General features: G+C 42.2%; 1 protein-coding gene across 5 annotated transcripts in view; it reads left to right on the top strand.

The window, feature by feature from the left end:
- FHOD3 (formin homology 2 domain containing 3) overlaps positions 1–22,209 on the top strand; it is a 449,329-nt gene that overhangs the window by 242,346 nt on the left and 184,774 nt on the right. For all 5 annotated transcript variants that reach the window (XM_025886682.2, XM_025886681.2, XM_073898306.1 and 2 more), the window contains exon 6: positions 18,427–18,521. In XM_025886682.2, coding sequence (XP_025742467.1) covers positions 18,427–18,521 — 95 coding nt within the window. The remainder of the gene's footprint in view (positions 1–18,426; positions 18,522–22,209) is intronic.

Genomic DNA, 22,209 nt, shown 5'->3' with positions numbered 1-22,209 from the left:
GGTATGAGAGAAATTGTAGGCTTGTGAGGTTAATAATTATTTTTATGGAGCTAAGTTTCATAACCTCTCTCGTTTTACCTGTTCTCTGGGAGAAGGGGTGCCTTACATCTTTAGGTACATATTAAGAACATTTTTATGTGATTCTTAGTAAAAGAAAAGCCACCATAAATTGCATTATTAATCAGATTAACTGAAATTGGAATGAGAATCTGGAACCTTTGTGATTAATCCACAGAGCTATGCCTTAGTTATCTAGAATTAGGGGAGTCTCATAGAATTTCAGTTATCTATTTCGATGCCATTCATACGTGATTCCTTCTGCATTGAGCCACTGTATAATGAGACTCCTGGGGTTTTTCTATTTAGGACCCCCCTGAGGCTAAATTCACTGCAGATGCATCTGTGTTGAGCTGCAATGTATCCGGTCTGTGCTTACATTCAGTTCTCCTGCCTGTACTTTCCCAGGGTTCAGTCCTGCTGTCTCTGGTAGCCTACTCTGTTGCCAACATTGTTTTCACCAAACAAGAATCACCAGGCTCCAGCGACCGCACTCATCTTGACTGGTATAAAGCATTGTCTTCTCTCTTGATCTACTGCTTGGATCAGAGTTATCACTTCCTAATGTTCCTTGGTGGTTTCTGGGAGTTGAATTTTTCTGAGCATGCTCAGCTTTTCAGGGCAGGATGATTTAGAAAAGCCAGAAGGCTTCAAGATTCTCTGCCTTTGATCCCCCTGCGATCGCAAGACCACCTACCAGCTGCCGACCCAATGGCATTGTCTGTCCTCCCAGGATCTCCCTCTCTGATGCTCCTGGCTCAGCAGAAAAAGCAGAGCAGCTGCCCCTGCTCGCACACAAACCCCTCCTCAGCTCAGAAGGAAGCTTTTAAAATAGGACTAGCTGGTTTACCTTTTCTTCATAATAGGTGGCAATTTACATGTGATTTTTGTTGATTGATCCTGTGCCGCTTGGCTACCAATACCTCTGTTCCTCTGAACCCGACTGCAGTTTGCTCGGACGGAACACACATTGTAAAGCCAGCTGCACAGTGATTTCTCCTCATTGTGAGAGACTGGTGCTCCCTGAGGATGTGTCTGTTTTGCCTATAATCACTGTCTTACTCTGAGCTCTCTTGTCTCCAACTAGTTGCTTGTTCCATCCCATCAGAGTTTATTCTCCCCCCTCAGAAAAGTCCAGGAGAGTTCTGTCTGGGGGTGACTGGGGTCCACAGAAATGGCCGGCTATCACCTCTTCCTACATTAGGAGGTATACATTATCCAGATCTGTGTGGCCTGAAGCTAATATGACTTGGGGGTCCAAGTCATTGAATATTTTAATATTTTGAATATTTTAAAGAAGCACAACAGATTACAGATTATAAGAGGCTGACAGATACCACAGACATGTCAAAACCCAGAAAAAAATCTTAATATGAAAAAAAAATCTTAATATTTTTATTAGTTGGCATACTAACGTGCATCTATAATAGTTTTCCCTGCATTTTTCTGGCTGTATTTCTATGTTCTTACTATCACAATGATTTTGTAATGTTTTCTACAGAGAAAGCAGGAAGATAATCCAGTCTTTGTTCTGGGTTGACTGATTGAAATTTGTTTTGTATTGATGCTTTAGAGCAGGAATCACCATTCTTTTTCTGTAAAAGATCAGATAATAAATATTTTAGGCCTTGGGAGCTTCTGTATCAACTAGTCAATTCTGCCTTTATAGGCAAAGGTAGCCCTAGGCAATATGTAAATGAACGGGTGTGACTGTGTCCCAGTAAAACTTTATTTATAAAAACAGGCAGGTGACCAGATTTAGCCAGTGGGCTGTAATTTGTGGGGCCATAATTTGCCAACCCTTGCTTTAGACTGTTCTTTTTATCTTCACAGCTCATTCTTGGTAACCCTTTGAAAATGTCTAGGATTTTTTTTTTTCAAATGGGCGTACACCTCTATTAGTTTCATATGGGAGCTATAGGAATTGGAAGAATATACCACAAACTTCTACCTCTTTCCATCCGAAGCACTGGTTCTTCCCACTCACATACTGTGTTGCCTCACACTCAGGTCACGTTCATATTACAGCATGACCTTAGGGTGTGCCCCTTAGGTCACACAGTCAGGTGAGTTACCCCGTTGGGCAGCAGGAACATTCTGGGGAATCATTCCTTCATCGGGATGACAAGCAAAAACCTCTGTACACCAAAGAGATTGTAAACCATGTAAATACATCCCACCAAACCCCCACTTCACCTCCCTTACCTGGATTCCCCAAATGCCCACGATCATCCTTCTACCTGCCATTCGAGAATGGATGATGGAGGGAACCAGTGTGGAAAGCAACCACGGTCTTGAGCGATTGCTGTTAAAGTACCTTCCTCTTACAAATTGTGTGAAAATACGGGACTCTGAGAATGCATTGCTAGGGCCCCTCAAAGTCTGGGAAGGGGCCTGTGGGAGTGAGGGGCTCTGGAACATAAGCTTTATAGCATAAGTTATATTAACCCTGCAAGGGGATGTATGCTCGAACCTAACCTTACCTTTGTGGAATGGAAGTATGTATCCACTGATGAAGTTCTAGCAAGAGGCATTCTGTTCAAAGGCCTATTCCTTCTAGGGCCCATGAAATATTGCAGAAAACTTTTTTTAACTGCTTATTAGTTTAGTTTGTGGGAAGTGAACTCGGTGCGTCCTTTCAATATATCCTTGGGCAACCAGAGTAAGTGTGCTTCACCTTGGCTAGATGAATTAGCCTAAAAAGCTGGGGGGCGGGGGTGGGTACACATTGCTGAAAAATTCTTCATTGACCTGGAAACCCTACCTGCTGTTGTTCCTGTCAGTCATCGTGTCTTTGAGGTTGGGCTTTGCATCTAACCGGCTGGGGCCCGTTCTCCTGGAAGCTGACCCTGAAGCCAGAGTCGGCCCCAGGAGATGATGGCAGGGCCCTCGAAGGAGTGTGGAATGATGTCAGTGCCCCAGGTCCACTGGTGGAAATTGTGATAGCGGGCTGTGTCCTTTTGGATTGTCCTACTTCCCCTGGTAAAGCATTACCAGGAGTTACTTGAGCTTGCAAGAGACCTGTGTGTCTTGCCCTCTGTCACTTGATTCCCAGTGCAACCCTGTATGAAACATCATCATCTCTTTTTTTTTTTTCAGAGGAGGGATTTGAAGCAACACAGGTCAAATCATTTGCCCAAAGTTGCTAGTTTGGTAAGAGGCAGGGCCACGTGGCCTGGCACCCAGGTTTCTTGGCTTCAAAGCCCATGCTTGTGGCCACTTCTCTCCTGCTTTTCTTCCAGGATACTGTTGGGCCAGGCGTCCATTCACCTCCACTCCTCCCAGCCATGGGGCTCTGTCTGTTCCAGTGAGGAGGGTCTTGCCCGAATGGGCCTGGCAGAGTACCTGGCACTTCATACTTGCTCGCCATCCCCGGTGAATGAATGCGCACGTCAGTCGTAGGGAAAGCTGAGAGAGTTGGGGCCACGTGGAGAGGAAGCCCCTCACAGAGGGTGGGAAAGACCAGGGGGAGGTTTGCAGCAAAGCCGTACCCCGGTTCTCAGCAGAAACTTGTCCCGTCTTTCCTTTCTCTCCCTTTTCTTTCTTTCTTTTTTGTGAAGAGCAGCTGGTTTTTGTTTATTTTTGGTTTAAGGAAAAATCTTTAATTATAGGATACAAAGCAGTGTTCATCAACCCTTTCTTCATTTTCCTCCCCGCTAGGGACATTTTTTTCTTAATCACCCCGTCTCTTCCCTCCCCCCGAACCCCCCGCCCCGGCCTTGAAATGTTAATGCTGCAGACATACTGTGTATCTCTTACACACTGTGTCCCTGGAGAAGACCATAAACCATCCTAATATTTACAGTATTTTTGCAACCGAGAACTTTTTTTTTTTTTTTTTGGTTCTTGCCCTTGTTTGAGAATGCGTGGCCTAAAGTCTTTGTTTAGCGTCACTAGCTGATGACATATGAAATGCTCATAGATTTATAGGAATGAAAATAAAGTAGTCATCATTGACAGCCCATAATGACTATTAGCATGGCAAAACAATCCAGTTCTAGTGAACATGTGATTACAGTTGCCAGGGAAGAGCTATTTGCACCCAGGGAGGGACTTCCGGACCTGGTCATGTGCGTGCCCGGGCCACCTGACTCCTAAGACATCTTAATTGCTTTTAGGATTTTCTGCTGTGGGTGTGAGGCCATTGGTTTTTATTGTTTTTTAAAATATATCTCATGTAACATATATGATACGTAAATAACATAACATGTATATAACACAATTTGCCATTTTAACCACTTTTAATTGTACAATTCAGTGGCATTAATTCTCTTCACAACATTGTACTGCCATCACCCCTATTTCCACAACCTTTTCATCACCCCAAACGGACACACTGTATCCACTGAGCCATACCTTCCCATTTTCTCCTTCCTCAACCCCTTTTTTTGTCTCTCTGGATTTGCCTTTTCTAGATATTTCATGTAAGATGTTTTTTCAAGGTTCATCTGTGTTGTATGGAGCATGCATCTGATAGGATTTTTTAAATGTATCCAAACCTATTTCGGCTTTATGGCATATAGATAATGGAGTGGACATGTACAATCAAAAGACGGATTTGATTATTATTTATTTTTCTCTTTAAAGGAGGTTTCATTACTTCTCTTCCTCTTCCTTCTTTGAACACCAATTTGGAGGCAACAGGTATAAGTATGAATGAGCCACCAGAGGAAGGTTTCCAGTTCTTTGGCTATTTTGCCTATTTTGGTTTTATTTTAGGTCCTAAAATACATGCAAAATATCATAAAAATACATTTGGCACGCTTGTAATTCTAATAATAAACTTAAGTTTAAGTCATAGGCAAGGAACTCCTACACTGGACCCGCATTTTTAGAACGTCCTTGAAAATGCCATTGTGGGGGTCTGTAATAAAGTCCTCTGAGAAGAAACTAAGGGCTTGTCTTATTTAAAAACATTATTTACTGCATTACATGATATGATTTTAAAATAATGTTTAAAAACGGAAATTTTGAAACCGTCCTTCAAACAAGATGCAGCCTGGACACCATTTCCCGCAATTTAGAGTTTTAGGAGAGAAGTAGGCTGGGCTGGTAGAAACCGGTGTCACCTGCCTTGCCCCTATCTACTCTCCCCCATTGGAAAGCACGGAAAATGGTTGTTGGACCCGGGAATTTGGTTTCTCCTGTGTTTGCCTTTGAGTTTGGTTTTGGTTAAGAACAAGTACTGAGAGTGAGCGAGCTGGGAGAGAGCCTAACCGAAGCACGTCTCTTAGGTAATGGTTAGTTCAGTATCCACCAGGGGTTCACATCCCTGGCTGCTCAGGAGAAATACCTGCGGAACTTTGACAACCTCGGATGCCAGATCCACACCCAGGACTGGGTGCTGGAGGTGGGGCTCTAGGGGTGGGGAGCAGTGGTTTAAGGCTTCCCAGGCAACGAGTTTCCCCTGCAGCCCTGCCTGAGGGCCCTGAGGGAGGGTCAGTGCCTGGGATACTGGCAGCCAATGTAATTACAGGACACGGGTTCTCTTTATAGATGCTGCAGAGGCAACACCCTGAGGAGGGCCAGCACCTTACAGGGGGCCAGTGGCACGTCCCCTCTAGATGCAGATTCAATAGTAGTTGGTAGAATCTTAGTAAGTTTGGAAGTTTTAGTAAGTCAGAGCTTTCTTTTAGGAAGTTAAAATTCTAAAGGTGTTGAAATTCTAAATAGGAGTACAGAATTAGTATACTGGAATATACTCTGATTGCTTTAATGCCCAGAAATATATTCCTGAGTTTTCTGGAGTCACATCTTGGTCGCCTGGGTCTGCAGGCCATTAGAAGTGCTCCCCCTGGTGCCAGACACTTCATATTACAGCCCCACAAAGGGCTTTGGAGTAATGTTATGAAAAGGGAGAATTTTGGAGCCGGGGGGCTTAGGAGGTCTTCAGGTTAAACCCTTCTATCTCCCAGATGACAAAGCTGAAGTTCAGAGATGTAGTTCAACAACAGCATTGGCAAGGACTGCTGGACCATCGGCCATGTGCTGAGCTAATACAGAACCTCGTCTCATCTTTACACCTGGGGATCCAGGTGGAACTTATCTTCCATTTTACAAAGGTGTAAACTGAGGCTCAGGCTCGGTTACTTGCACTTGTTTAGAACTAGGAATTGGTGGAGGCAACCTTCTCCCTGGGTCCCAGTTTTACGAATTTTCCTTGGTGCTACGCTGTCCTGAAAGCAGAAATCAGGGGAAGCATCGATGTACTTTTTCTCTTCTCGTGCCCTGGAAGCTCTCTGTTTTCTTGCAGTGAAGTGTGCCCCAGCCTTTAAGGTACAACTCTGTTGTCCTCTCCCGTGAAGCCTTCTCTAATTAGGCTCATACTAACCCCACCCTTCTTTAAATTGGGGTGTTTATGAGCTCCATCCCACTTCATCCCACCTTGCTTGGGTCTTGTGCTCTCTCCAAGCCCCGTGCCTCTGGCCTCTGTCATCCCAGAGTAGAGGTAAGCCACTGGGAGGGTGGTACCCCTTGTGTTTTGCCTCCTGCATGGCCCTTCCCTAGGTCAGGGGGAGGAGCTGCTTCTCTGGAGGCCCTCTCAAGCAAGCGCTTGTCACGGACCCATGGGGCTGCCCTGGGTCCCCGTAGAGAAGTGCTGGGTGTAGATGGAGGACAGGAGATCAGCAGGAGGGGCGGGTCACTGCTGGGCCTATGGAGTCTCTGATTTAGTTCATCTCTGGCTCCAAGATGCCTTGGGAAGGATGTGCACGTCTGCTCTGAGGTCACTGGCTAAAAGTTCTGGAAGATCATCAGAGAGCGTGTTAGAGTGACTCCTCTTTTCATAGAGAAGTGAGGGGGTCTGCCAAAACTTTTTAGAAGCTCAAAAGCTGCTAATGTATTAAGCCTATCTTTATTCTTTTGGTTTCTTTTATCTAAAAAAATGGGGGAATGTGGGATGGCAGAGACTGAGAGAGGCCAGGAGCCTAGGTGTGACTGAGGCCAGAGCAGCCCCGGCAGGAACGAGGTTGTTCCTATACGGATGGCTGGTGAAGGCCTTTTAAACTTTGAGCATGAGAAACCGGGGTTTGAACTTTGCTACTTGTTGGAAGATGAAGGAATAGGCCAGCAACAAATTGATCCCGTGTGACTAGTATTGGATGCGGACAGGGCTTGGCTGCATAATGACCTGGTGGGAAGGTCTGTCAGAAAGAACCATGCCAATGATCCTCTTCTAGGGAACCTGGATGGAAGGCCCTCCTCCCTTCTCTGGGTCTTATTGGTGAAGCTTGCAAGTGTTAAGCGAGGCCCTTAGGCCTGATTTATTTTAAAACTTATCTTGGGGACCTTTTGGACCTTCAGGGGTGAAGGGAGGTTAGTCATTTTTCTAAGAGTGCTTAGGAAAAGTTGCATTGCAAATCCTGCTAGATGTCAGCTGGGGACTCCAAACTTTGACACCTTGTTGGAGCTCTTTGTGTTGATTACTTTCTTGTCTCCAGTCTAGAATTGGCAGCTTATTCTCCTTAATTTTCATGCGGTAATCAGTGTTGAAAGAGTATTGCTTTGACAGTTGCCCTTGGGGGAAAACTGGGCCCAGGCTTGTTATTGAGGGCGGACGAGCATAATAACAACTCAGACTCCAAGGTCTCCCCTTAGCTCCAAGAATGTCACCATTATCAACCTCTTTTCCCTATTTCCTGCAGACTTTGGTGAATAATGGAAATTGGGGATTGGCAAATCCATTCCAGAATTAAGAAGAGTAAGTTTTAATGGTCTGATTCAAAGAAGTTTAAATCTGGTGTTTGAGATGAATTAGCCCTTCCCCAAAGATAAGGTTTTAGTAGTAGCAGTGGTCTTCCCCTCTCTGGAGAGAACCTTGATTTAAGCAGTCTCACTGCAGAGTGTCGAGGCCTCCACTGGGTTCTGGTTGAAGAAAGCCGGGTCAAACTGGGGCTTACGTCTGCTTCCAGGAGGGGCTGATGGGATGTGGCCGCCTCCATCTTCACCCTCAATGAGCCAGTTACAGGTCACCCTCCCCCACCTCCAGAAAAGAACTTCTTGACCAGTAATAGCTGTTAGGAGCAGACAGTTGCCCTTGTGGTGAGGCAGGTTTTCTTCAATTTTTCGTACAGCTTATTTTTCTCTACTTTGGGTTAAGTAAATAGCGATGTGCAGTCACATTTTCAAATGGTAAAATACCTTAGCAAATGGCTGTAGCACAGGCTTTGCTTCCTCCTGCTTTTGTGAAGAAAAACCAAGAATGGATAAGTGCAATAAATAAGTCTGGAGATGTAACGGATGAGCCTGACCCTCCACTGTGTTCAATTCCTGAAACAGACTGAGAGTGTAGGTTTTGGGTGCTCTGAGCACACACAAATATTAACCGTGTGAGGAGACGTGTTAATTCGCTTGACTGGAGTCGTCATTTCACTGCGTGTATGTCTACCAAATCATCACGTTGTACACCTTAAATAGACCCATTTTTTTTTAATTTAAAAATTTTAAAAAGCTCAGAGAAAGAGAATGATAAAGTACACAGTATACAATGTCAACAATTAATTTGGGTAAAATGTATACAAGTAAAGAAGGGTTCCTTGTGCTATTCCTGTAACTTTTTTATAATTTTGGAATTATACAAAATGAAAAGTTACCCAAACATGCAAAAAAAAAAAAAAAAAACCCAGTAAGAAGGTGATGTAGAAAGGTAAATTGAAATACTCTGACTTCAGTGGGAGGAATCTTTTGTTTCAGGATGGAACTGTAGGGTCAGCTATGTAAGTGGATACTTAGTTTACAAACCAAGCCTTATCTAGTACATAAATGGGCTCTTCTGGAGTAAATTGTAAATGATATAGCCGTCGTTATAACAGCACTTTAAACAACAACAACAGCCTTGCTTTTTTAAAATATGTAGGCCTAAATTGTATGAACTCCCGTAAGAAGGTAATGTAGCTCCTGAATCTCTGTGTGTTTCCAGAACCCATGTGACCTATAATGCCCCTGTAATACTGAATAAGAGGAGAGAATGGGTGAAGGTTTGTTAAAAGACTACATGGGGCAGCAGTGTTTGAGCAATTGGTTTAAAACGTCAGAGTGATTCTGCCAGGAAGGCATTACTTTCCAGCTTCTTCCACGGCATTTTTGGCATCTTTGGCCAAAGGAAAGGACATGAACAGGCAGGCAAATAACCAATTTGGAATTGTTTTCTTTTATGTCTCTGGGGTGTAAGAAATTTTTTTTTTTGGAAAAACTACATCTAGCTCCAGTCTGTGGAATGAATGTATATTTTATATATTTTCTTAGGTGCGAGGTGTAGGTAACAAATTCAGGGTTGCTAGGCTTAGTGTAGAAGCCCTTAGATGGTGGCAGAAGGTTCAGAGGCACAGGAGCCCAGGTGGTCTGGGCCAGAAGGCAGGTAGGTTGGCTGGAAGGTGAGAGGCCCAGGCCTCATCCTGAGGTAGGAGAAGCCAGAAGGTTTTCCAGGTTCAGCTGACATGTTTGACGCTTTGGAAAACTGGGTGGTAACAACATCTACCTTGGATTAGCTAAAGAGTGAGAGTCAAGGTAGGGACACCAGCTGGAATCAGCAGTTGCTGTAATTCGAGAAAGACAATGAGAGCAGGACCTGAGGCAGTGATGGAAGACAAGATGAATTTGCAGCCTGTTGCAGAAGACAAATTGAGGGAATTAGGTGACTCATTGGCTGGAGGTGGAAGATAAAGGAAGGGGAAGGAGTCTAGAAGAGTAGGTTCTAAACTTTTGTGGCTGGACACCTACAGGAAAAAAATTCCTATTTATTTATAGTAGAATAAAAATAGTCCTTATTTGAATAAATGAAATGTACTCTTCTGTTTCCTGAAAAAAAATATATTGCTGGTCCAGATTCACTAGGTTGATTTCATAACTCACTAGGGGTATTTGAAGATGCAGGTTTGCACCTGAGCTCCAGTATCTAGCCTGGGTGACTGGGTGCTGTGTGCAGTAGGCAGGGTGGGGTAGGCGATCCAGTGGTAAGGTGGGGGAAACAGTCAAAATCTAGCAAAGCATCTGGGAATTATCTGTTGGCCATGTTAGGATTCCTTTTACGAGCTACTTGGAATAAAAGACCCCTAGGCTTTTAAAAAAGGAAGGAAAATAAAAGAGGAAGGAAGGAAAGTTAAAATGAGGGAGGAAGGAAGAAGGAGAAAGGATGGAGAGAGAAAGGATTGAAAACCATGGGGTTTAGACCTCAGAGGCCAAGTCTCCCCCCACATACCTCATAGGACACACTCTCTCCAGGCCACCTTCTGTGTCGCTGCTGCAGTTCTTACTCTAAAAGCAGGGGAGGGAGGAGATGCGGTTCTGGGTGAGATGGAGTGAGCACACGCGACCCCGTCTCTCTCATTAAATGCAAGCATAAACCTGGGGCAAACACATAGGGCAAGTAGTCAGGGACTCTGAAGAGTAAATGGCAGGTGGGGGGAAGAAGTTTAGATTTTGAAATAGAATTGAACTGATGGTACTTTTAACATTTTTCTTGTATTCTCTGGTCTGGACTCCAATCAGCCTGAAACCCAGGAGTGGGCATTCGTGTGGACAGAGAGCATTCCAGAAGAAACCTTCTGCTTTTGGCTTGAGTAGGAGGAGAAAGGACTCCAAACACTCAGAGTACAAAAGTTGCCCATGTTTCTAATTCCTCTCTGTGTTATGTTGCACCCCAGCCCCTAGGTAATGCCAGGGTGAGAACAGCCAGGGCAATGTGCAAACAGCAGGGGCCTGCAACACCCGAAACATAACCTTTTTCTCTGATAGATCTGTGGTCACAGGAGCGTTCAGGTAAACACCTGTTGTTTTTTTTTTCCCCTTGGTTCTCCCACAGCTTGGCTCCAGATGACATAGTCACAGAAAATAAGAGGCATAATAGGGTATATGATGGCCCAGTGTTCTGGCTGAACGACTAGGATGGGGAGTCCCGGGGAACCTAAAAGTATCAGGGAGATAATGAAGGAGAGGCTTGGGAAAGTTACCTGGAGACTTTTTCTTAGGAAGCCCTGGGTTCCCACAGACTGTACATGCATGAATCTGACCCTGCACGGCATACCGGAGAATCTGAGGATGAAACAACAAGGTAGGTCGTGTCCAAGTCTCGAACTGGATGAGACACATGCAGGATCAATCCAAAAAGCACAGTAAGAACTTTGGAAACGGAACTGGCTTTAGAACCAGAGCCCATGACAGGCAGGTCAGAACTTGTGGCTTGAATTGAACCAGGCTAATTGCCTGCTTAGACAAAAATGTCAACATTTTCTGGAATATTTAAACAAAACCCAGAGTCTTAAAATTTTCAAAGTGTCCAGGAAATAGGCCAGAATTACTTGGCATACAGTAAACTAAGAAAATCTCAACTTGCATGGGAACAGATAAATCAACAGACCCCAGTGCCAAGGCAACATAGATATTGGATTTTTCAAATACTTTAAAGCAGCCATTCTAAAAATGCATCAGGAAGAAAGGTGACACTTAGATAGAAAGTCTAAGCAAAGAAGGATACAGAAGATCTAAAGAAGAACCAGATCAAAAATACAGGAATGAAAAATACAATAACCAAAATAAAAAGCTCACTAGATGGACTCAGTAAATGATTAGAAATGATAAACCTGACTTTAGATGCACCATTAAACATGACTGGCTTAATCATGGCCGTTAAAAGGCAGAGATAATCAAAATGAAAACACAGGACCCAGCTAAATCCTGAATTCCACTCTAATTGTAATGCTATAGGTAGTTTTTAGAGCAATGGGATACAGAAATAAATACCATGCACACGTTAATCAAAAAAGAAGGCCATGTTAACATCAGAGAAAGTAGACTTTGAAGAAAAATTAAAAGGAAGAGACAAAGAAGGACATTATAATGATGAAAGGGTCAATTCACCCAGAAATGAAAAATGTGTAGAGCTTCAAAATATATAAAGCAGACACTTAAATAAGAAATGAAAAATGGTCAGTTATAGTTGGAGACTTTAATATACCTCTCTTTGGTAATCCATAGAACTGGTAGACAGAAAACTAGCAAAGCTATGGAGGAACTAAACAGCCTTCCCCACCCCCACCCCACCCCAGCCAACCGGCTCTAATTGAGAATCTTAGCGTACTCCAACCAACTATAGCAGAGTACACATACTCTTCCAGTGTGCAAAACATTTACCAAGATGAACTGCATCCCGGGTCATAAGGCAGACTATAGCAAATGTAAAAGAAAGCCATATGATAGGTTTTCTGACCATAATGGAATTAAACTATAAATAACAAAGATAACAAGAATATTTCCATATGCTTTGTAATTAAACAGCATACTTCTAAATAATCCCTGTGTCGAAGAGAATTTCTCAATGGAAATTAGAAAGTATTTTGAACAAACTGGAAATAAAAATATCAAATTGTGAGATGCAATTGAAGTAATGCATGAAGGGAAATTTTTAGCATTACATGCTTATATTAGGGAAAAAAAAAAAAACACATTAACCTTAAAAAACCAGAATAAAAAAAAAGAAAAACCAGAGCAAGTAGAAGGAAAGAAATAATAGAGTAGAAATTAATGAAATTGGAAACAGAAAAACAATAAGAAATTAGTGAAGCAAAAAGAAAGATAAATTTTTTGAAAAGAAAAATGACCAGCAATAATGATGGGGAAAAAAAAAGTCATTATTTGCCAACATCTGGAATGAAGAGAGGCTATCATGACAGATCCCACAGACGTTAAATGAGTAATAGAATACTATAAACTATTCTAAGCACATAAAATCGATAACTTAGATGAAATGGACCAATTCCTTAAAAATCACACACTGCCAAAGCTCCCACAAGGTGAAATGGATAACCTGATAAGCCCTGTTTTAACTATTATTAACAGTGTCTACTAAAGAAATTTAATTTGCAGTTACCAATGCTCTTAAAAAGGAATCTCCAGACCCAAATAGTTTCCAGGTGTATCTAAACATTTAAAGACAATATAAAACCAATCTTATATGATCTCTTCCAGCAAATAGAAGTGCAGGGAATGCTTCTCAAAATGCTTCATTTTATAAGGCCAGAATTACCATGATATGAGATGAGACAAAGGATACTACAGGCCAATATCTCTCATGAACCAAGAAGCAAAAATCCTCAGCAAATATCAGTAAATGCAGTATATAACAAGAAGAATGCACCGTGGCCAAGAGGGAATGCAAGGCTGGTTCAAATATTTGAAGTTCACTCTGTGTAACCCACCACATTCACAGCATGAAGAAAAACCACATGATCATATTAGTTGAAATAGAAAAAGCGTTTGACAAAATTCAGCATCCACTTATTAAAAAAGAACTTTAGCAAACCAGAAATTGGGGGAAACTTCTTCACCTTGATAAAGGGCAATGTAAAAAAACCTACAGCTAATATAATTGTGAAAGACTAAATGCCTTCCCCCAATTATTGAGAAGAAGCAAGGGTGTCCACTTTTACCACTTCTGTTGAACTTTGTACCGAAAATCTTAATCATTGCAGTCGGGCAAGGCAGGCAAAGGGGAGGATATAGCTTGGGAAAGAAAAAATGAAATTGTTCTTGGTCACAGACAGCGTTACTGTCTAAGTAGAAAGTCTCAAAAATCTACAAAAACAAAACCTAAAAATTCCTAGAATTAATACATTTAACAAAGTTATAGAATACAAGGTCAACACACAAAAATCAATTTTATTTCTATATGCTAGTAATAAGCAGTTGAGAATGGAAAAGTTTCCAAAATAGAATTTCTAGTAGCTCCAAAAAATGTGAAAAACTTAAAATTTAGCAAAAAGTCACATACAGAATCTGTAAACTACAAAGCACTGATCAAAACAGTCGGATGATTGAAATTAATAGACATGATGATTCCTGAATCAGAAGAGGCAAGGACGTCAGTCCTCCAAGTTGATCTAGAGACTTCGTGTATTTCTCATAGTACTTTCAGAAAGAGTTTTTGTAGATTTAGACAAGCTGTTTCTAAAATTTATATGAAAAGGCCAAAGGACAGGAACAGCCCAAACAATTTCGAAAAAGAGTGAAATTGTAGGAATCATATTACCTGATTATAAGACTTACTCTAAAGCTACGGTAATCAAGATAGCGTGGTCTTGGCAAAGGGATAGACATGAACAACAATAGTCTGCGGCAAAAACCAACACAAACCAGCGCCATTTGATTTTTTTTTTTTTTTTTTTTTTTGCCAATTTGCAAAAGCAATGAAATAAAAACAGAATAGTCTTTTCAAAAGGTGTTAGATCAAATGGACATCTGTCTGGGGAAAAAAAAAAATCTCTTTCTAAACTTCACAATTTACACAAAGATTATCCTCAAATGGATCCTATATTTAAAGAAGTAAAACTACAAAATGTTGAGAGAAAAGTGCAGGAGAACATCTTTATGACTTGGCCTGAGGCAGAGGGTCTACTCCCCTACTTGGTGTCTTTGAGATTCTTGCATGGTGTGCTTCTGTTCAGTAGATAATGGATTGACTTCAGTGAGGTAGTTGAAATGACTAACATTTTTGAGCACTTACTCTGAGTCAGGCATTGTTCTAACTCAATCCCTACAACACCCCTGTGAAATAGATAGTGCAGTCTTACTATCTCACTTTTCAGGTGAGGAAACCGAAGCACAGATATTCATAAGTACGCTCAGAGCAAAGTCCACCCGGGGCAGAAGGACAGATGCTCTCTGGGCAGTCTGTTTTCAGACCTGGGCTATTACCCACCACTGTGTTCCGACAGTCTCCTCTTTCTCATCCTTTTGAAAATGCAGATCACTGCTTTTCATGGGTCCTATGACCCAGGCCCCCTCCTTTTTCTTTCTGTGTTTTATTCAACGGCCCACATTAGGTTGGTGGGTTTCAGAGATTGAATCAACGTGGTATTATTAAATCACTTAAATCTATTTAGCGCCCTCTTGTGTCTGCAGTGGATTTGACAGGAAGCCGTGCTTTCGCGTAAGGGCTAGGGGACAAAAGATCTCGTGGGAAAGTTTTGATCAAAATAAGACAAATCAGTGTGATCAGAATCTTGAATTCCATTAGACATGAACTTTCTGGTGAGTTACCTCCAGCGTGATTTGTTAATAAGAATAGAATCTTGGAGGGAAGCGGGTCACAGAAAACTTACAGAAATTCCAGTTGGCTTTAAATCTCATTTGGCAGCCTTTTGTAGAAGGTCGTTGGCCTTTTGGGCTTCTTTTAGCACTGAGGCCAGGCCCTGGGCAGTTATGGTAAAGACCTCCATTCCCAGCTGTTCAGCCTTAGGGGCAGGGTCCTCTCAAAGGATGCATCTCCCCAAAGGCAGAAGAGTAGATGGCCTCCCCCGCGCCTTTAGGCTAATTTAGAGGCAGGTGTTAAAATCTGCCTCTGGATTTGCTTCTTCAACAGTGGAACTTAGAATGGGAAAAGGACAGAGGTGCACACTTCTCTTCCCTGGAGATCTGCCAGTTTTTTTTGAGTGGGAGAGGAGGAAAGAAAGGGGGACAGGGGGAAAATGGGGTAGAATGTGCTGAATTCTCAGAGCTATTCCTGAAGTGGGGGCTGTATCTTCCTGAGGGAGGGAGGAGCACGTTGAGAGGGATGAGCTAGGAAGAAAATTCTGTAAACCAAGAAGAACACCTAACACTTTATATTATACAGTCTTATTTTGTTCCTTTTGTATATTTATTTACTTTTTGATTGTAGACATAATTGATGCCCATAATGGAAAAAAAAAACCATATCCAAAGAATAGATACCCAGCCATAAGCTTACTATTTCATGTGTTTTCCTTCCCTTCGATGCATGAAGACATGAGTGTTTTATTGCATAATGTCATGTTTATAATTTTCTACTTTTTAATTATCAGGAACGTTTTATGGGTTAGGACATATGTAGTCATTTACCGAAGCTGAGTTCTAGAACTATGATAGGTATTTAGGTCCTAGTTAATTTTAATATTACAGGTGATACTTCAGTGACTATCTTTGCTGCTGCTTCATTTTTTTTCCCTTATGGATATTTCCTTAGGACAGATTCCTGAAATTGCCATGACACGGAAGAGCTCAGGGAGGACTTTCAGGCTCCCAGTACTAACATAAAGGAGCCTGCCCACCCTGCACCTGGCTGCAGGTGGGCTCCCCCCCCTTGGTATCGATGGGGTTTTTAGAGTACATTCCTGTACTCTTCAGAGCCTTGTTTTTGTTTTTGTTTTTTTTTGTTTTGTTTTTCTCTCAAGTGGGGGTAACAATACCCACTGCAGAGGGCTATTGTATTAAGGGCGCCTGGGTGGCTCAGTTGGTTAAGCGACTGCCTTCGGCTCAGGTCATGATCCTGGAGTCCCGGGATCGAGTCCCGCATCGGGCTCCCTGCTCAGCGGGGAGTCTGCTTCCCCCTCTGGCCCTCCCCCCTCTCATGCTCTCTCTCTCTCTCATTCTCTCTCTCAAATAAATAAATGCATAAAATCTTAAAAAAATGCGTATAAAATGCCCCCGCAGAGCATGGCACACAGTGGGCATTAAATAAACGGGAACAATTTAAAACAATTACAGCACTAAGTAGCCTTGTTACAAGATTTGTATCAGTTTGCCTTACCACCCAGAATGTGTGAAGTTACTTGTTTAACTCTCTAGCATTTGATTTCTAATTATTTTTTTAAAAATATTTTTCCTGATTTAACTGAAAATGCTACTTCATTATTTTATTTTATTATAGTGATGATTGACAAATTTGTGTGTTATTGTAAACTAGCTTGTCATCTCTTATGAAATGCTTTTGACTTTTTCTCTTGGCATTTAGTATTTTCTTATCAATTTATGAATTATTTATACAATAAATTATCTAAGCCTTTATGATATTTGCTGTCATATGTCCATTTAACTATTATATCTTTACATTAAACATGGCTTTCTTTATATGTTCCACCTTTCTTATGAAGATGAGAAAGTGGTTGTAATTGTGATCTCTTCATAGTAAATTCTGTAGATGAATTTTTAACCAGGTCTCTATTTCTTGCAAATGATGACAGTATTATGTATTCATTTCCAGCCATCCTACATTTCATTAAATTTCATGTCTTTTAAATTTGCCTGAAATTCTATAACAGGGCTAAATAATCATGGGGATTGGTGGGCGTCATCTTTTAGTTTTCCTGATTTTAATAGGAGTATCTCCAGTATTTCACCATTAAATAGAATATGAATCTGTTCTTTTCAAAAATACAATGTTTTTTGTGTCAAGAAAATATTCAATTTTTAAAAATTTTGAGTTTTTGCATATTTAAGAGCATCATTTTTCTCGATGATGTGGTTTTGTTTGATCTTTTGTTGACTAGGATAAGTATTCTTTAACATCACGTATATTTCTATGCTTGGACTTAGTGTCTACTCACTATTTTGTGTTTTACTATTTTCATTCAGCACCATTTCCCGATGACCTATGTATAAACGTGTGTGTATAAGAAACAAAAGAATGGAAGAAGATAGATCCATATATTAAGAATGATTATCCTTAAGTTATGGGATTATGAGTTATTTTCACTCTTCTATATTTTCCAATTTTCTGCAATGAGATGTCCTACTGTGACCAGGAAAAACAGTGTTGCCTAAAAATGTCAATCCTGTGCCAACTAATTATGGATGAAAGAAGATTTGGGAGGTCACGCATGATTTAAGGAAACTTACTCAGCATGTGTAACTTCTGTTTGTTCAATATCTAGAATCCAAATGGCTTTTTTTTTTATTAAGGGAACTGAAAAATTAGAATTAATCTTTTTTAAAAAGGTAGTAAAATGACCTGTATTTTCTTTCTGGTGAATAAAGATAATATGAGTGTCTTTTCCTTAACTAGGAATTTGGGACTTGGTGTCTGACAAATGCTTTTTTTCATGCTTTCTGACATTTTTTTAAATCTGAAAAGTCTTTTAAAGGAATTGCAAATAATAAAGCATATATTTATCTCTTATCTAAAGGATTAAAATTGTATGAGGTCAGGATGTTCCCATAGCATCTGAGACCTGCCAGGTTGCTTTTTAAAAACTTGATTTTTCCTCTTGGCCCTAGTGGGAGGCCACAGCCAGACACCATCCGAGGGATATGGTTGCCCCGTCTGGGACTGCACACAGATATAGAAACATAAAAACATGCATTTATACATCAAGACACACAGAAGCAACAATCACTAGATTTGGTACCTTAATTGCATCTTCCAGACACCAGGAATAGCCCTTGCTTCCTCTGCTATGGCCAACGCTTTCTCTCTGAGATGAGATTCAGCTAATTTCAGAGCTCAGGAAATCTCTTCAGGTTTGGTTTGTGACACACTGTGTACTTAAAAGTATGAAAATCTCAACCGACATTATGATCACTGAAGGTTACGTGTACATATAAAACCATAATGCCGTCTCCTTTTTCTCTTCTCTTCTGTAGCTTTGGGCCAGATTATGTTGTATGTGGATGGGATGAATGGAGTGATAAACCACAATGAAACCATTCAGTGGCTATACACGCTCATTGGGTCAAAGGTAAGAGAAGGTTATAGTTGAACGTTTTATTCAGTTTGCATGTCCTACACCTTTCTTTTGATTCTCCTCTCTGAGATGGTTTTGCAGAAAGAAATTCTGTTCAGCTTGGTTCCAAATGAGGACTACTATTTTATAGATATAAAAATAGTACAAATGAGGACTACTATTTTATAGATATAAAAATACACTCAAATTGCAAAAAGCTTTTGAATTTTTAACACATTTTATGTTTTTTTTTCTTTTAAGCTTTAATCAGATGCTTTCGGCACCTCTGGTTTTTAATGCTTAATTAAAAGATTATACCATACATGCAGTATGGATCTTAGCAGCTCTGTTTCATCTTCATGTTTGTTCAGTTACTTAAGGACATAGTTTTGTGTTGTACACATCTATGCTTATTCCTATATGTAGTTAAAGGAATGTGAGACCACCTTTCAACTCTACCATCAGTTAGAAAAGTAACTAACATTGAGTAAAGATTGACCAGGCACCAGGGACCATAGTAGGTGCTTTACAAGCCTTATCTTCTTTAATCCACAGAAGACTGTGATAAGATAAATAACGTTACCCCATTTCATAGTTGAGAAAGTAGTGCTTAGTTAGGAGAACCCTCTCATTTCCCCCGCGGATCTTGGCATGTGGTGACTTTATCCAGGCATGACGTGGCGTGAGACCCCCGCCTTCTGGAAATGCTCCACTAAGGAAACAGACCTACCCGTCACTTGAGGTGTACCGGAAGCTGGGCAAGGCTCTGGTGTGTTCCTCCCTGGGTCCTCATGTGGGAGACCCATTTGGAGGTGGGGGGGAATGAGGAGGAGTGAGAAGGGGTCCTGTCTTGAGCAGGTACAAATGAACCCAGGCTAGAGGGTAGTCAGATTTGGGCTGAGGGTGGGTGGGGCATCGTGGAGGAGATCTAAGTGACTGTCGTGGGCAACAGGGTCAGGTGGAGCGGCAGCTAGAGGGCCTGGATGAGCAACTTGAACCTGGCTTACACAGGTCACAGAATCAACATAACATTCCAGGGGTCCCTGGAGAGCATGTGGTCAGCCCAAACTGTTCCCCATCCCGTACTTGCTCCCTACACCCACTTTGGCAAGCCTATCAAGGCTGGTGTGCACTAGCCTCTAGCTCATGGTGGCGAGTCCTATCCCTTGGCCCAACCTCTCCTGTTACCTGCTTCCCAAAGACTCTGCTGTACCCCAGGAGTGAGTGCTGAGCCCTGATTTGACTTTGGAGAACAGATCCCGTTTGGCGTTTATGGTCCTCACAGACTTCCAGAGTCCTGGTGATGGTGCCCTTTTGTCATGGGAGGAACCTTTTCTCTGTGACTGGCACTGATATGCAGGACTCCTTGGGTCCCAGATCTGTGGTTGACCCTTACATTTCCCTCTCAATTTTCCTTCTCCTCATAATACTGATGATAGATTCTCCCCACCCCTTTCATAATAGAAATAGCCATGGTTTCTCTCAGAAGACTGACAGTCTTCTCTCTCTCTCTCTCCCTCTCTTGTGTTTGGCTTTGTTTTCTATGGAAAATGGAAATGACTCTCTTTACAAACTGCTGTGGGTGACCTTAGATGCTGAATGTAATGCTGGCTTTGCCAGGTTGATTTAGCCAGGCTGAGGGAAGGTTTATATCTCCTAAACTGTTTCAGTGTTTTCTGTTCTTTTCTCATGCTGGGAGCCTTCCCCAACCTTCACATTCATTTGGAAGCTGCTCCCTTCCCAAGGCTCTCTGGCTGGTCTCGGGGACCCCACAGTCTAGGGAGATGGAAGGAGATTCTGCAGTAGAAATGGACTTCTGGCAAATGTTGTAGGTGAATAAAGAAATCTTTGGGGGCACCTGGGTGGCTCAGTTGGTTAAGTGTCCGACTCTTGATTTCAGCTTGGGTCATGATCTTGTGGTTGTGAGATCGAGGCCTGCATTGGGCTCCGTGCTGGACATGGAGCCTGCTTAAGATTCTCTCTCCCGTTCCTGCTGCCCCTCCCCTCCCCCCGCCTCAGAAAAAAAAAAAAATCTTTGTAGCTTTATTACAGCTGTGATGAAATACCAATAGCCAGAGCTATTTCTAAAAGGAAGTAAAATCTCACATACTTACAGCAGGAAGCATGACAGTCTTTTAGCTCATCAGCAGGAAGGGCATAGAGTGCAGGCAAAATCTAGTGGTGGGACTGAAGGAAGGGAGGGAGGATACAGAGGGAAAGGCACAAAGAAAGGGGGGGCAGATGGGGAAACGTGAGAGGAGAGCCCCAGGGGAGAAGAAAGAGAAAAAGGAAACAGACCAAACAGAGATCATTTCTCTGCTCAGTACATGGGAGGAGGGCTTAGAGTCTACTATGTTTTGACACCCTCCTGCCGATGTTTCTTGGGATTCATTCTTTTAAGGAAAGCAATGGAAAGGGTACCTTCTGGGGCACCTGGGGGGCTCAGGCAGTTAAGTGTCTGCCTTTGGCTCAGGTCATGATCCCAGGGTCCTGGGATCGAGCCCCACATCAGGCTCTCTGTTCAGTGGAGAGCCTGCTTCTCCCTCTCCCTCTGCCTGCCGCTCTGCCTGCTTGTGTGCGCGCGCTCTCTCTCTCTCTCAAATAAATAATAAAATAAAATCTTAAAAAAAAAAGGGAACCTCCTTATTGCATTTCTAAATAACATGGAGAAATCATAAAATTTAAAAGTTTTCAAGAATGAGTGTGTAGGAATTCTGCCTCCCCAGCCTCCTTTCCCTGTCCAGCACACAAATATTAGTGACCCTGGGCATCTCTCCCTGGGGGCCTCTGTCTAGGGTGGAGTGATCTCTTCCTTCCCAGCTGTGGATTCAGTGCTGGTTTTTTCTCCATCTTTCATTTCCCAAAGGTAGGTCCATCAGAGTCTCCAGCTCATGTGCTCGACCCTGAGCCGGTCACTATGAGGGCGAGAAAATTGAGCCAACGGTCAGCCTGAGCCTTGGAACTTACAGTGTTGTGAGAGGGGACTGTGGGTGACACCTGCCGCCCATGTCCACTTACTGTGCTGTCAGGTAAAGGTCTCACTCTGTTTTCCATGGTGTGCTCAGTTCCGGGCTAGTGGCCATAAGTCAGCAGTGGCAGCAACCCCCAAACTGTTGTTTGGTGTAGTTCTCATGAGATCTCCTCTTATCTGCAAAACCGGTAATGGTGGCCCTTGACATCCCCCCCACCCCCAGGGCCATGCCTGGATGGTGAGGATCTGCAGGAAGCATGGCTGCGCCGACCTGAAACCCACTGGTCTTAAGAGGGAAGCCTCGGTCCCCTCCTTACACATAGGTTTTCCCTGTTCACCTTAAGAAATCAGGAAAGCCAGAGAGGTCCTAGGGATTTCTTTTGACCAAGAGTCCGATTTCTCAGAACCTAGAAGATTTACCTTAAAATCCTGTTCTTTTTGCCTTAAACAGGCACAGAGTTGATACATGAAATCTTGGGTTAGAGAAAGCTTGTCATTCTGTTTTCATAATTTTTCCTTTTCCTTCTATGAAAGGCAACAAGATGTGATTTTGCAGCCTGCCAGAGGGTCATTATGCAATGCATATTTGCAGATATTTGAGACTCCTAGCCAGAGGAGAAAATGATGCATTTGCAGCCAAATAATCACTTTTTAAAAGAAAGGAAAAAAAGTGTTTCATTTTATTTACAAAAGCCCATCTTTAAACTCCCCAGTCAGAGGTAAGAAGCAGAT

This window comes from Callorhinus ursinus, unplaced genomic scaffold, assembly GCF_003265705.2.
Source record: "Callorhinus ursinus isolate GAN/ISIS: 27379988/994484 unplaced genomic scaffold, GSC_fseal_2.0 scaffold11, whole genome shotgun sequence".
In the NCBI taxonomy this organism is placed as follows: domain Eukaryota; kingdom Metazoa; phylum Chordata; class Mammalia; order Carnivora; family Otariidae; genus Callorhinus; species Callorhinus ursinus.
Note: the sequence above shows the minus strand (reverse complement) of the source record. Positions and strands in the feature narration are given on the sequence as shown.